This window comes from Tribolium castaneum, chromosome 10 (genome assembly GCF_031307605.1).
Source record: "Tribolium castaneum strain GA2 chromosome 10, icTriCast1.1, whole genome shotgun sequence".
Classification (NCBI taxonomy): Eukaryota; Metazoa; Arthropoda; class Insecta; order Coleoptera; family Tenebrionidae; genus Tribolium; species Tribolium castaneum.
The window spans coordinates 1,670,153-1,686,137 of record NC_087403.1 but is presented as its reverse complement, the minus strand read 5'-3'; the positions used below and the strand labels follow the sequence as shown (position 1 = coordinate 1,686,137).

At 36.2% G+C, this 15,985-nt stretch overlaps 1 protein-coding gene and 1 long non-coding RNA gene across 4 annotated transcripts in view; one reads left to right on the top strand and one right to left on the bottom strand.

Annotated features, from left to right (window-relative positions):
- LOC658094 (lachesin) overlaps positions 1–15,985 on the bottom strand; it is a 65,567-nt gene that overhangs the window by 7,916 nt on the left and 41,666 nt on the right. For all 3 annotated transcript variants that reach the window (XR_010335612.1, XM_008192496.3, XM_008192495.3), the window contains exons 3-6: positions 13,691–13,898; positions 13,134–13,295; positions 8,181–8,309; positions 1,169–1,453 (exon numbers count right to left, since the gene is read on the bottom strand). Coding sequence is in view for 2 of the 3 variants with exons in the window: in XM_008192496.3 (XP_008190718.1) it covers positions 1,169–1,453; positions 8,181–8,309; positions 13,134–13,295; positions 13,691–13,898 (784 nt within the window). In the remaining variant the exon portion in view is untranslated. The remainder of the gene's footprint in view (positions 1–1,168; positions 1,454–8,180; positions 8,310–13,133; positions 13,296–13,690; positions 13,899–15,985) is intronic.
- LOC135267238 (uncharacterized) lies at positions 9,249–10,313 on the top strand. The gene is made up of 2 exons (XR_010335613.1): positions 9,249–9,757; positions 9,962–10,313. It is a non-coding gene; the product is annotated as an uncharacterized LOC135267238 (long non-coding RNA).

Here is a 15,985-nt window from a genome sequence, read left to right as displayed (position 1 = left end):
TAAAGTTGGAGTCAAGTCGTCTTTTATGTAAATTTCCGCTTGAGTGATTTCAGATCGATGTCAGAACCATATTTTTCCATTTAACAACGCCGAAAAGCTGATTAATTTCGGCCAAATTCGGCGTAATGTTAAGCGAAATAGTAAAAATCGCATAATGCTGCAAGCTCGTATTTGAGTGAATTATTAACCGTGCGAACATTCGCGATACAGGAAAAATGCGGTTTCCATTTAGAAGCGTTAATAACGAAAGCTCTGATGCTTAGTGCTCCTCTAATTATGCTTTTCGTTGCTGGATGCAGTCCTGAGAATGTGCCGGAATATAACATTATGAATATAAAAAGGTTGAGAGATTTTGTTTGAAAAAACGCCAAAACATACGGAAAAAGCGACGGCCGCTAATCCGGAATTTATTTTTTGTCGCGCCCTCCGAGCCATAAAGGCTTATTCTTAGTCCCATCGAAAGTTAAATTTTCGTTCGTAACGGACATTAGGTAGACAGGCATATGAGCGTTTTCTCAAGAGAGATTTATAGACCACGATGAGAACAACATTTTATCAAAATAAATTACTTTTCTGAATTCAACGAACACTTTGATATTTTTTATAGGTAGCCTTAATGCCGCAAAAATGGATTTATATGACTGGGATAATTAACTGTCGCAATTTTCTCCACTTTAATATTGATGGAGTATCTATCCGAAAACTTGCTGTCGAAAGTGGTGTAGCAGAGATCTGTTATCATAGCGGGAAAAAGCAATTTCCAACAATTTTCTTAAAATAAAATTTGTGCTGCGTTCAAAAGCCATTTTTTAAGGCGGAATCATAGTCGATCAAAAGTTCATCGATTTATTGCAAAAATAGTGGATATTTTACAAGTCAAATCGGTAGTGGGGACATGATAAGTATTTCCTGGAGGAGATAATTAATTTTGCACGTAGAGTCTAAAGCTGAGTATCTAATACAACAAAGAGAATGGCTAAACAGCTTGCTAATGAGCTTAAGTAGTTTATAAATTTGTTAGGTGTACTTTGCGTCGTGTTTGGGTTTTAAAATCAGCGGAAGTATTGATGCACCAATTAATGGGCAGAGATGGGTTGTTTTAGCGAAAGTGGAAGGGTATGGACAAACTCGTTTGCGAGTTAAGCAGATATACGAATATTTTATTTACCGTATAGTCGGATGGATCCTTCCGTTTCCCCAAGAGAATTCTTGGAGATGCATCGATAGTTACCGAAGTCTCCGGGTTGGAGGTTTCGCACTGACAATTTCATGTGCGCCCTGTAGCTGTTTTCAGTCGTTTCAGTTCCATACTTCTTCGTAGGCAGGAGCATGACGTTGTCGTATACCCAATAGCTAATGGCTCTTGGGTATGCCTCTGTATGGCAGTCTATTGTGACATCCGTGCCGGCTGGTGCCCCGACCAACTGATTTGGAACCCAAATCATCGGAGAAACTGTAACAAAACACATTTATTTACAAATGCGAAAGCGAAAACGAATCACGATCCGAATCTTTATTCTAAACAAAATATATCGGTGCTTGTTAACCGCTGGGAAACATTCACGAAATGTATTAAAATAGTTACGAGGAAATGCGAATGAGTTTATTTTTACTCGGGGAAATTGTGAAAAATATTTCCTTCAAGGTTTATTGCCGGGGTAGATACAGAAGTGACCCGATGAGAAATAGCTACACGTTGGACATGTCACAAAATATTACATGTACAACATGGCAAAAGCGTTAGCGAGAAAATATATTTCTTTGCAAAGCGGATGAAAAGAAAAAGGAAATCTAAGCCCGTCCTAATGTCGCACCACAAACACTGCAAACTGATCTTTGGTAATTAGGCCATGCATCACGAAAAAGTTTAATACACGGTGATATACAGCTGGGAGTAAATACAGGAAACTTTCCAGAGATCTTAAAGTCTTAGATGTACTTTAAAAATATGATTAATAAATTATGAATATTAATCCCTGCAATGAAAAATAAAGCAGTTTATTTTAAGAAGCGCCGCTAAAAAATTATCTTGCATTTTATTGTCCTCTACAGAATCGCAAGGGGGCGATAACCTCGTCTTAATTTTCCTCATAAATAAGCGCAACAAAGTTTCATCATCACCTTTATTATCAAGAAAAGTAATCGACTGGCGAAATTAGTCATGACGGGTGTATTTTTGCAAACAAACGTCGAGCGGCAGAGGAAGAAAAATCGCCCAGCAACGGAATCCTAACAAAGAAATATCTACTGTTGCTGGCTTTTTATCTTACGAAATTGACCGTTCCATGCACCCTCCTTTTGCATTTCAACTCATCAATAATTTTGCCACGTTTCCGGCTTTGCGCTATTTAATTTGAAAATAATTCTCATTACATTTCGTTATGGGGTATTGTGCTAATTGTGATTGATGTTTCATTTGGCTGGTTGTTCAAAAATTGAACAGCTATAACAAACACAATCAATGATTTTAAACCATTCATTAATTGGAGAACAAGATTTCGGTTTGGCGGTTCTTTTTTTCCTAGAAATTGTATTGATTTGGGCCCTAGATGTTGGCTTATTTGCCGAAAGTCCCTTGGTGGTTGATTTACTTCGTCAGGAGGTTTTTTTAATTTTTCACGTAGAGTGATTGCCGATTAAGAAAAATGGTTTGGGGCTTACCTTGTACGTTAAGTCTATTAGTGGCAAATATACATATTTTTCTCAAACTTGTCAGATTATGAAGATGAAAAATAAGCTCACTTTCGCTAGTCTTAGTCTACTGCAACGAACATTTCGAGGAAATACATCTGAAATGGCTATTTATCATGAAAATGGAAAACAACAGATCTTTCCTGATGCTGTACGGAAATACATAAAAGTGGAAAATATTTTAAGATTCCAAGTAAACTAAGAAAAACTAAAAATGCTAAATTACCCCGCTATACCTAAATCATTTTTATGCTTCAAGAAGAAAGCTAAATTATAAATGAATACGATTTATGGCCAGTTCTGGGTTTATTTGTAACGGTCAGTGCTGCTTTTGTGTACACAATTCCAGTTGCACAGCTTCATTATTTTTTAATTAAATCGATAGGCAGGTAAACTAACCATAAGCGATAAAACCATGAGTGGCAGAATTAACAATACTCGTGAATACTTAACAATAAACAAACCGTTTTCTTCGAATTCTCGCGACCTAATAGCGCAAAAAATTAGTTTTCAGAAACAAAGACTTTGGTACATATTTCAAGAAATCACTTACGATTTAACAAAGATTTATTCATGTATATTTATCTTACTCGATCGCATTACAAGTAGTCGTTTTTCGCTTGCGAGAAATTAAATTTCTTTCAGATCGCTTTATCGATGTTTCCCTAAAAGCGCGTTGCATGTTAAGTACGCGCGAAATAAAAACTTATTTTCAAGTAAAAATGTCTAGTAATTAGCGCTAATTATGTATTTTATGTTAATGTTTCTGCAAGACCAGTTCGTTTGGGTAAACTTAGCCGAATTTGTTTTAATTATACTGAGTTTTTATTGTTTTCAAACTAAACAAAAATAAATTTTGGAGTCATGCGAAAATAACAAATGTTTCGTTCCACCACGTTCTAGTTAATTTCGAATTAAATTATTTTATAATTTGCATATAACCCAAAACAAATATTTCGGTCCATGCGGGCTTGCTCTGCGACCATCGGAGTCCTTTGCCATTTTTCTAATTTGAGAATAAACGGAATTTGTTGTTTTCAACGATAAATTTCTCGCGTTTGCTACAATACGTGTCAAGATGTTTCTGGAGGTGAAAAGATTGCAGTGAGGCCTTTTGTTGTGCTATTTGGCGTTGTGTTGCATGGTTGAGGTGAGGGTGCAGCTAAAATTCGAGAGATCCTCGAATTGTCATTGAACATTAGCGCATTTATCCAAATAATAAAGAGGCGAACTACATTAGCTTCATATTTGAAATGCTGGACGTGTTTCAAATTTTACCGCCAGTGAGGAATGTACTAATATAGTGCTTTTGAAGCATCGGAATACTCTCATCATTGTCCAGATGGACGACAATTTTCGCTCGGAAATTTACCAGAGACAATCGGAAATATTTAGTCGAATTAAAGGTATTTTCGAATTAACTGAATCGGTCGAATAATCTTTGAGTATTTTCGCACAAATGACAAAAAATCCGTTAACCCGACAAAGGTTTCAAGCGTTTAATTAATTTAATCGAGTTATTTGCGCGAACAAATTAAGTTAGTTTAGGATGCGGGGATACAGGTATGTGCGTACTTATCCGGAGACGAACAACTTGGCATAAGTTGCGGTTTTGCCGAAATATATATTTGGCTTTCGCCATGTAAGCACTTTGAATACATTATCTTTGAACAAGGTTCCATTCGACTAGTTTAAAAGTTGAAAATTTGGTAAATAGTAAAGGCGCTAACTTATCGACCGCTCGCCGACATTCGCCGACATTTACATACACCTGTTAGGCAGTCACGCGAGAACTCAACTTGAACTCGAGACTCTTGAATTTCAAAAGTATATTCACACCATCATGATCCGAGGATATGCACGATCCTCCCTCGCTAAGCCGGAACCCTCCACTTTTAACATTAATCACTTATTTATTTACTTGCTCGAATCATTCAAATCGGGGTTTAGACTTAATTACGTTACAGATCTAAACGACAACAAAACTGACGCAAGGATTCAATTATCCTTCCCGACACAATTAATCTCCAATAACTGCCGCAAAATCGTCAAACTAATTAGCAGGTCCGGACGCTGGCAGCAACAATTTTTTTTAAACGTTTCGTAAAGGACGCTGCAATACGACACCAGTGTAATACTCTTGTATACGACAGTGCATCAATTATACACGTTGATTGAAGCTACTAGACCCGGACCTATTTCAAGAGATAATGGAGAGTGCAGCAGAAATGGACATCAGTTATTTCTAGTACTCTCCACCAAATTACCAAACGGCCATCACGAGATCCTTTTCACGCAAAAAATGATTAATCCAAACTTTCAATTTGAATTTGGTCGTGTCAGTGCATAGAATCCTGGCTCGGAGAGCAAATGAAGTATAAAATTTCATACGCTTTCGGCTTAATTAAAGAAATAATGTTTTATAAATGCAGTCGTGGAAACATTAAACAACAATTCCTTTTTTTGGTAATATTTTCGCTCACGTACGAAATGAACGCCTTCTCCCTCTCATTTTAAAAATATACTTCACAGTGTGTAAATGCGAGTTTGTTGAGAATCTTAAATACATTTCTCGTTAACAATAACATAAATTTTCATGCAAATTACCGAATACAAGGTGTATACCTACGTCCCTGCGGAACAGTAGCCGGGTGCTATTTCCCCAAGGACAACTAAGGAACCCTTGTTCACGAAACTTTGTAATACTTGAATTCCCCTCTTCCATGGGATAATTTATAAATGAGTAATTAATATTGAGAGATGCAATTTTATTCGGGGTAACGACTAATTCACGTGCCGTGTGTTACGTGCGCAGAGAATGCAAAACAATAAGATCGTGTGAAGCGTGTTTATCTCGGGATTATCTCGTGGTCCTCCGAAATGACGGAGGAGCTCGAGGAAATCGGGAAAGGCGTCGGATGCACACAAATATATAAATAAAATCGATTTTCAATATCGCCACTTATCGCTTACAAACCATTAGACGCGTTACATATCAGTGCATATATCGTATTGACTAGCCCATTGCTTTGCCGTTACCGGGGAATATACGTTTTGTTTGTTTTATTACCTCTTTACCGAATCATAACGATTTCATATAAAATTCAAATGCCCGAAACCATATCTTGCTGTGTATAGACGGTTGCGATAAAATGAATTGACGTAATTCTTTCAAACCTCCACACACCATTGCCTTTATATCTTCGACTTTGACTCGATTCCAGCAAATATTACTGCCGGCCCACAGATTTCGCTCCAACATCAAACACAACGCAAATTAACACCCAAATGAAGATTTGAAAGTTTCAAAGCGAAGTTTTTAATAGAATTTTGGTTAATATCTATTCGAAAACAATTGCTGTCAAATTAGTGTCTTCCAGACTGGGATTATGAAAATTGCTTATATTAGGCCAGTTTGGGGGAGGTACAAAAGTTGAGTCGTTGATTGATTGGCCTATCAACTGTAGTTAAAGTGTTGTCCGAATCAATTTTTCATGACCAATTACAGGCCTGAATTTATTTACTCCGGCCGTATAAGTAGTAAAGTGTAGCGTTTTCAATTAAATGTGAAATGGTAGTTTTATGTTAAAAGATATACAATGTACTATATCGAGTATACACAATACGAGCATTATGCCGGGCAATGATAATCATAGTAGTAAACGAAACGGTTTTCTTGCAATACCTAGGACTAATATTACTAAAGCAGACGCAAGGAACATTTATGATAGTAGTTGCAAAGTTAATGGATTCTTTTCCACCGTTCGATTTTCTCATTTAATATAAAGTTAGATGCATTTCAACCGAAAATTTAATAAAAGCGCCAATTTACGTCTATTTTTGTATTTCAATTATGCTCCATTTTTCATCAAATCATAATGTGAATAGTTGGCACAATTATATTTCAAGGCTTTTCTTCATCATCAATTCATTTAGACTTGACAGTGCGCTGCTCTTCTCGTGAAATTGATCTGACGTCTCTACTCACATCGAAAATTTATCAAGTCTATCTCTTTCGCTATATATCATTAATAGAAATTTTATTTTTTGATGTTTGCTTTCACATTATTAACTTTTATCTAAGTTTATTTGATTGGCTTGAATTCTTTAGCAAAGCAGCAATCGATTAAATTAGTGAAGACGTTTTCCGAGTCATCAGACTAAACGTTGTTTGTAAATATTCAACAGATTTACGCTTTGCCTCTTCGTGACTGTCTACATCTCCAGACTACTAAAGTGGACTATCTACGTGTTAAGGAGTGAGTCTCAGGTGTATTTTAACAAGTAAATTATGGCCGTCGGTGAAGACATCGCACGTAATTGCCAATCATACCAGCGATTATAAATTTCGGTGTTTTAATTTCGTGATAGTACGACTAGCGGCGCAAACGAGATTTTAATGTTGTGACTTCGACAGGAATGTGCTCGATGTTGTTTGTGTGGATTTGCCCGAAATTTGCGCAAAGAGGGGCGAATAAAGGGAGCAAAGTTTGTCGGTAAATTATTTTCGTTACTTAAAATTTTTCTCAAGTCCAACATATATTCATTAGTCAAGCTGGCATTTCAGCAGACAAAACAATTTATTTTACAAAGTACTCTACTAATTTTGCTTGTTCTTGCGGGCTAAAATGGAACATTCGAAATTACATGTTGAATTGGGGTAAAAACTTAATGTTTTGTGTATTTTTCAAATGTATTAAAGCAACATCAGCCTCTGCTAAAGCAAAGAAGGTTATAAATTTCCCTCGGTCCTCCACTAATTTCTACTCGACTTCCTACGAAATATAGGATAGTAAATTTGCCTTATATTACACAAATTGATATTTGATAACGGCGTGCTAGAAATATATCACTTAAACTTATGCGCGTTCGTAAAATTTATTTTATTCATATTACTTTTGAAAAATCGACTTTACTTGCATCACCCTTCAAACTCGATCGATCAAATTTAAATAATGGTTCATACAAGGAACAAGCGATGCGCATATTTTACGTCTAAGCGCTTTTTGAATCAAGAAATAAAGATGCCGATTAATTGACAAATAAGGGAAGAATTTGTTTACGCAGAGCCAATTTAGCCACTGCATCTTGTATTTACACAAACTGCCTCCATTTCACTTCGGCTCGCGCACATTTTACATAATTAACACTAGAATAACAATCGGCCTTCGATATTATTAAAATTATTCAAGGATCCTTCGCCGCCAATAAAATCCCATATAACTTTCCTTTTGTTCCGGCTTACATAATCATTTTAGATGAAAGGCCGGCCTATCGCTTTCCCGACATAAAATTTTCAATTAATGCCTCGATTGATCCCCAGTTTGTATATTAAATATTTCCAAAAGCAAAAGCAAACAATTAAATTCGCCACCTACGATGCAGTTTGAAAACTGTGGCGGCACTTGGAGGTCTCCAATATTTCATCGTAAAATTTTTACGGCGTAAATAATTGCGAATTATTAGGGAAATATGCGACATTTACTTACATTCAACGTCCACGATGATTCGTTTGCTCACAGATGGAGGCACTCCATTCGTAGCTATGCAAAGATAGGCGCCCATTTCCGTTCTGCTGATGCGGGTGAGATTCAATTGCTCCCCGTCGTATACGTTCACTGTAATAAATAAATATTGCAATAAACAAGAAAATTACACTATGAGAGCTAGTTGGTCACTTTGAAGTGCTTTCGTCGGAGCGAATGTCGACGAAAAACCCCCCAAAGCTCTCTTTAAGCCAAGGGTGCATGTATTAAAATTCATTAAGGCATTTTTTCCATGGCACTGATAGAAAATTCGAAATTTGGAGACAGGAAGCGCGTTTAAATATTTCATTCAGACATGAAGATTTTATTCGGCACTTTTTACATTTCCATTCGTAATTAAAAGGAAGTTGTTCGAGTCGTAATAAACGTTTAACCCCCAGGGATTTATTACCAGTGAATTATTATAAATACACGACTGTGGGTAGTTAATAAGTAAACCGTTCTCTTAGCCAAACGGCGGAGTACAATTGGATAACGCGAATTTCGGGCTAAATGTTAATATAATTTTTGGATAGAGCACGAGATTGAAATTTCTGTTGTGATTATTTCATAAATATGTTTATGAAGACGACTTTGAAAACATTTCATAAAGTAATATTTCAGACAAAGAAATCATTTGGGTCAAATTTTTAGAGCTAAATAACACAGTCAGGAATGATTTCCCGACGTTCGTCTTAAACAAAACTTGAAGTTTTCCCGTTATTAGCTTTAAAATCTTTCTTCTTAAATAATAAAAATATTTGACGTAAAGAATTTATGAATTTGACTGACAAAAGGATTCGGCAGCTTTAAATTAATTTAGCATTTAACCGCATATTTTCACTCCCACATCAATTTCCGCAAATTCTTTTGTATTTCATTAACCGACTAAATATTATTATATTTGTGTAAAAACAAAACTCGGGAATTCTTCGCTCAAACTCCGGCTTTGAATTTTCATTAAAGTTTGCAACTCAAACGAAATGATAGTAGTGGGTTAAAAATGTCTGACTCAATTGGCACGTGTTTTAGTTTTGTAATAAGCTCCGTTTATCTGGTTTGGTTAAATCGCTATCGGTGTGGGTAGTGGCGGAAAGTTTAATGACAAAAATTTTGTTATTCATTGTGGCGGGATGTTGGTAATCCTCGTTATAAAATTATAAGTTTGGCTCATCGATTTCTCGTTACTTGGGCAAAGTTGCGTTAGTCAGTTGGGGAAAAATAATTTGTTAAAATTCTGTGTTGTGTTTTGAGAATGCTAAGTAAATGTTTACGCGCGTAGTTAGTGTGAAACCGATAATTTTTTGCATGAGTGGGCGAAATGGCAATTAGATCATTTTAAAATGGGTAAACATAATTTTATGCAGTTGAAGATGTCCGTGGGGAATTAGCACATTATATTCAAAGCATATGTTAATTTTCATTGGCCATTGTTCCTCATGTTATGTTCGCATGACGAAGAACGTGTAAAACAGTTCAGTTGTAGCTGGAATTGTACGTGAGAGCGTGAATGCACGTCGCATTTTATCAAACTAATTAAGGCGAGTATAATATTAATCCTAACACAGTCGAGCGCAGACAAACTAATCCCGCCCCATAAAAGGATGATGTTATAATAGCAACATATCATTTTTGCCGGAATATTCGCAAATAAATCAAAAATATTACACAAATGGAAACCTGAAATGTTAACACGAAAACCTTGTCGACTGAATTAGAATATATTTGATGCCGCAATGTTTCAGATTACCGACCGGCTGCTCACATGGCCCATTTCGCTTCTTATCAGTTACCATCCTACAGAACAAAATCAACCCAATCGGCTTCGACAACTAAGCAACTACTCTAAATAGGAGACTAACAGCATCTTTCCACACTTTATCTGCATAACTGATATCGCGGTATGGAATTTTAGAACGCGCATGCTTGCTGCCACCAACCCCAGTGCTAGATTAGCTGTTGCAATATTTAACAGGCCAGGCAGGCAGGGTTGTAAGCTTCGCACCCCGGCACCTGATAGCACCCCATTGTAGCGAAGCTACTGACGCCAGAATCGCATTATTTTTACTGCAACTCAATAAACCTACAAACGATTCATGCAAACGCTTTTCCTTAAATTAACTCCTATTTCATTGAAAAATACAAATGCAACACAAAAGTCATTTCGGGTTCAAAATTTGCATAAAAGCTCAAAGCGCCACTGCACTATACGCTTCTTAGAACCTAACACGCCACAATAACGTTAAAAGTATTTTCTTTGTTTTGCGCTGAATAAGAGAACAACCTAAAATATTGTCCTTTCATACAACAAAACGGCGGCGGGAGTTTAGATGCTACAGTTTTCTACTACTTGCTCAAATTCAGGTCAGGCTTAAATTTTAACAAGTTTGGAGAGTTAATAATGTATGATCATTTTTAAACGGCGCAATTTTTAATGCCCCAAGTAATACTTTGCTTCTTCAGGAAAATAATAAGGCCGCAACACCGGAAAGAGGAAATTAACCGAAGTTATTTATAACTCACATTTTTTGCTAAACAAATATTTATTTCGTTCGGAAAACTCCTGTAAACACAGGAGAAAATTTCCACGTATGAAGACTGAAATTAAAATCATTTTGAAAAATGGTGGATGCGCCGGGTCAGCGCCGACCTAACTGTATAAATGGAATAACTCAAAACCGTTTTGTGCTTTTTGTTGTTCCAAAACATCAGAAATTTTGTTAAAATTTTCATGCCGCATGTCTGCTTCAGCACCATTTACTCGCTTATTAAAAATTGGTTTGCTGTCTATCACAACTCGTTTGTTCCAGTGTTTTATTTAAAATAAGTCGTTAAACTTCCTATTAACTTTTCCGCTTACTAGAACTAAAAATGCCGGAAGCTATTAGTCTGCGTGAACCACAAACCTGATATTTCTAAGAAATTGAGATAAATAACGTAAGTGACACTTGGAACTTATGTAATTAATTGTTATGTCCGGCTGTGGGAAAGATGTCATCTAGATGGTGGAGACCGATGTCCCTTATTATAGCGTGTCGAAAAAAGATGTATAGGCATTAGGAGTTGCTAGTGTTACTGATGAAGTTATTAAAAGTGGTCGTTGAGAATATCACTGAGGGCTCTGGGGTGTTGTAAACCGTTCTTAATGATGTCTATCAATAATTTTATCGCGTGTCTGGACGGGACAACAAAATTTAAAAATGAAGTCGCGTTGTAGCGAGGTTTGGAACAAAGTGCGTCCTGATCGAACTAATGGTCTTAATAAAATGGCACGTGTTTGGCTTAAGTCTTTTAATTAATCTGAAGCTGATGGAATCCCAACCTGTGCGCTACTCCTTCGCATAGGAATTTAGCACGCGTTGTCAATATTAAGCAATTCGATTAAATCGCGGCTTTGGTAAACCATTTCAGATTTATGTGGTTCTTGCTAAGTTGACATTCTGTGCGCGGACGACCCACGAACGAAACGACACTCTCGAGAGCCTTTTGCTCTCGTTTATCAGCTTGCCCTGTATCAGTTGTTGTATGTCTTTTACGGGGGTTATTTTTTGTTAACTTTTTTATTGTTTAGGAAAATATGGCATTTTGCGCGATAGTAACTAAAAGGTGATTCTAAATGCGGGGCTAGTTTTGGAGACAAAACAATCGTATCTGGAACAGTCTCGGAAATTATATTAAAATTACCAGAGTGAGTTTCAAAGCGACTTATTTTATCAACGTCTTTGGCCTAATACGGTGTTTAATTTACTTCCTAGTCTGCTAAAGGAAATGAAATTGCAAATAGAACTTAAAATTGAAGTTAAATTTTATTAGTAATTACACAGCAAATGGGGAAATTTCGTTCTAAATATGTTGTTTGAGCGAAATCAATTGTGTTTGCGAAGGCTTGGACGTCTCGGATTTTTTCAAGATGATCACTTGACTGCTCGAGGATAGAATTTTCGCTTCGATTGGACCCAAGTTTTTCCAGGATGCGAATGTGTCGATTTTGTCTTATTACGAACACAGGTATAAAGAAAACAACGTTTTACGAATCGTTGCCCTTTTTCCTTTTTTCGTTTTCACTTTTTAGCTCTTAAAAAACAATTTAATCTGAATTGTAAATTAATCATAATATTTTTTCTTATGAAAGCGAACGTAAATTACGTTTACTTCGCACATTAACCTCGCTAGTTATCCACTATATAAATTAAACCACGTTAGTAGCATAGAAGTTGCCACACCGCATTAATTAAGTAAACCCTCTAAGGTGGTAGTTGAAACGTATCAGGCAATTGTGCTTTAGATTGGGTTGGTAAATTTTGAGGAGTAACTATATCATAATACTCGTAAAAGCGAACGTTTGTTTGAGGAGCTCGCCTCTTGTAAACATTCTAACCGTGTCACAAATTGTATTTCAATCTTAGGGGATGATAAAATTAGGATGCGTGTATGAAAGTTTTACACGGAATTTGTCGAATATCACAAACACAAACGTTGTTTCGTATGCCATTCGCTATTAACAATCAAATAAATATTATTCTCCGATTCAGTCAACAGATTCTGTTTACAAAACATTGTTTATTTATATATACAGAGTCTCTGTAGATAAATTTAATCTAGCTTTGGCCGCAATATTTAAAACCTATAGATTGCGATTATCAAACGAATTAATTTACCTCGTTGTGTGTTAATAAACGCCACATAGTTTCATGAAAAATGATTTATTTGTAGAGCTTTGTTGTCTGATGTTGATATATAGTCAAAGGGCGGAAAAATGGTGCAGTTTTAAACAAGACTGTTGTCGAAATTGTGCCCAGCGTGAGTTTACAAACAGACTAAGCAGCCTTGTAAAATCTGACCAAGCATAATGTAAATAAATTGGGTCTTTAATTAAGAGCGGTAGTAATCAAAATATCCATTTAGCTGGCAGCTTACCTTTCTTACGACGTTCGACGGTTATAGCTTGACTATCCTCTCTTCTCCACATGATTTTAGGCGTGGGAAAACCGTCCGCCTTGCACGTCAAGCTTATATTCTGGTTTTCACGAACAGCCACTGTGGATTGCGTGCTTTCTGCATCAATGATATTCGGAGGAACTGTAATAAGAATGCGATGAAATTAAAACACTCATTTATTTTCAATTGGATAACGTGCGTGGTGAAATCAATTTCGTTTCCCAGTGATGCCCCTTTTTATCTCCTCATTTAGCTCCAGACGTTTATCTTTCCCCTAAAATCTTCCCAATCGAATGTAACTACCGTTAAAACACTATTTTTTCAAGAGAGCATCCACAAATCAATTCATTTGAAATTAGTCGTCGGGAGGCATGTTCGTCACCATGCACACGCTCCATACAGGTTAATTACGTCCTTTGAGTTAAAAAAAACAAGCGGTTGGCTTGTTTTACCACGGCAAATAATTTTTAACGAGTTGACAGTCGTGATTAAAATTGGTTACTCAGTTGGCGGTTATAATTGGAGGGATTACTCACCGACTACTTGCAGATATCCTACTTGGCTAATCATGGGATTTGTGTTAACTTGGCACATGTAGTAACCCCGGTCTTCTTTTTGTACGCTACTGACGTGCAGAAGCCACGTCTTGGCATTATCGTGGGACACGCTGAATCGCGGCACTCTGGAGATGACGTGACGGTGAATTGTCAAAATCATTTGTCGGTCTATGTGTATCCAAGCGACCTGAAAATGTGTAATATATGTAAGTGGAGGAATAAAGTTATATTTTCGAGACACCAAGTAGATAGACGTTGGACAGGAGCCAACATGATCGCGTCATGTAATGCAGATTAGCTGCGCATCCGCCATCTGACGTTACACCAGAAGTTCAAAAGAACAGATGTTACATTCTCTGAACCAATATAAACCTGGGCAAAACTGATGAGGAATGTGTTTTAAATAAAGTTACGTCCGATGTTTCAGCCGGGATAAATAAATAAACATGGATGTCAATCTGCGAGATTAAATAATTCGCTGCGCTAGCCGAGTCTTAACCACAATCAGCCATTCATATATTCCTGCAAGCGTTAGATAGTCACTATATCTTCTAATTGCAAACCTAATGCACCAACGCAATCAAATCAACCTACACGATCTTGTTCTCCCATTCGCAATTCTCATTGTAACTTAAACCACAAACGTTTCTCATTACCCATTATGTTAATTTTCTCTTGATGAAAGGACCATCAACTGCACATTTAACGGTTTATCACTACGTCAAACAAAAACATTACTACACTCCGGACTGTTATGTCGTCAAAACACGAACAGGAACGTTTCTTTCAATAATGCCTTTCAACCACTTTAGCCACTGTTCCTGGACTTTTTTTCAAATGTTCTCAGTTACAGCCAAGTATCCGAGCTCTTAAAAAATAAAAGCGCTACTTAAGCAATCATTTAAAACAGCGGATTGACTATTTTTTAAGTGAACATTAACTTTGTCTACGTTTACCGAAATAAAGGGTGGAACCGCCTCAACTAAACGTTTCAAAAATTTAACAAAAAATTCCACACGGGTCAATTTTTATTTACAAGGGAACACCTTTTAGTGTACGTTTGAAAATTGTAGCATCCTTTGTAATACAAACCACTGCAAAAATTTAGAAGGCAACACCTTCTATTTATTTCAAATTTTTACCGAATATTGGGCTGTGTTTTTTGAGTTTTGAGTATCATTATTTACATTACGCAAAACAAGATCTTATCTCATTGCATGATGTGCCACTAAATTTATTGAAAATGCTGTCATAAGTGATGGATCCGTCAAAATAATGCAAAAAGGCCCCAAACATAAAAGCGACATAACATAGAGCACGAAAATATAAAACAGAAATCAAGACAAACCTTACTCTTATAGTAACTTTGCAAAAAAAAATAAAAAAAAGAAAAAATCGAGGAATAAGCGCAGAGGAAAGCTGAGATTTAACAAACCATTTCTCATTTTTTAAAGGAAGTTTGAAAAACATTAATTAAACACACAAATAGGCTTTCTATGTTTTATTTCAACTTGATTTTAAGTAAGACAATAATAGGGTAATTCCGGTAAAGATAAGCCAGCGGGTAAGATTACCCATTGACATTATTCTGTTACAAGGCAAATTAGACGCCTGTTTGTCACACCAGGAAATAGTGCTTATGTCATTATCAATAGTAATATGTAAACGCGCTAATATAAGTTTTAATACATGCTTAAAATTTATTATCGTTAGCTAGACCATGGTTTCTTTTTTGAAAAAAATCCTAAACGAATTCTTCTCATTGATTTATAACTGTTTCATCATACTTTCAGTATGTTCCAGTTATGAAGATAAGGTTACCTTTATTTTTTAAACAAAAAAATCAGCGGGCCATCTCTTCCGCAAGAATGGGCGAGATGACCCAATTTTATATAAGATACCGCAATACCACTCTTTATTTAACAACCGGAGAAGGAAGCACATAAGCAAAAGTGAAAAGCAAATAGTGTAAAAGAAATAAAACGAATAGTAAAACCGCTTATTTAAAAAAAATAGATAATTCAGTCAGAAAAATCTTTATTCAATTTTGAAACAAAGGATTCAAGTAAAAATATCGAATCTGTTGGTAAAAGTGGACTGGATTGAATATATCAATTGTAAGTGGTGTTCTATGAGGGATTGTTTCAAACTGAGCATGTGTGACGGATGACTTAAAACCGTTTAAATATCTTAGTTAGTGAGTCAGGTCAGGTCAGGTCACCCTGGCATTATGGTAAAGATAGCCCAACACCTAATTTTTTATCTTTATTTTAA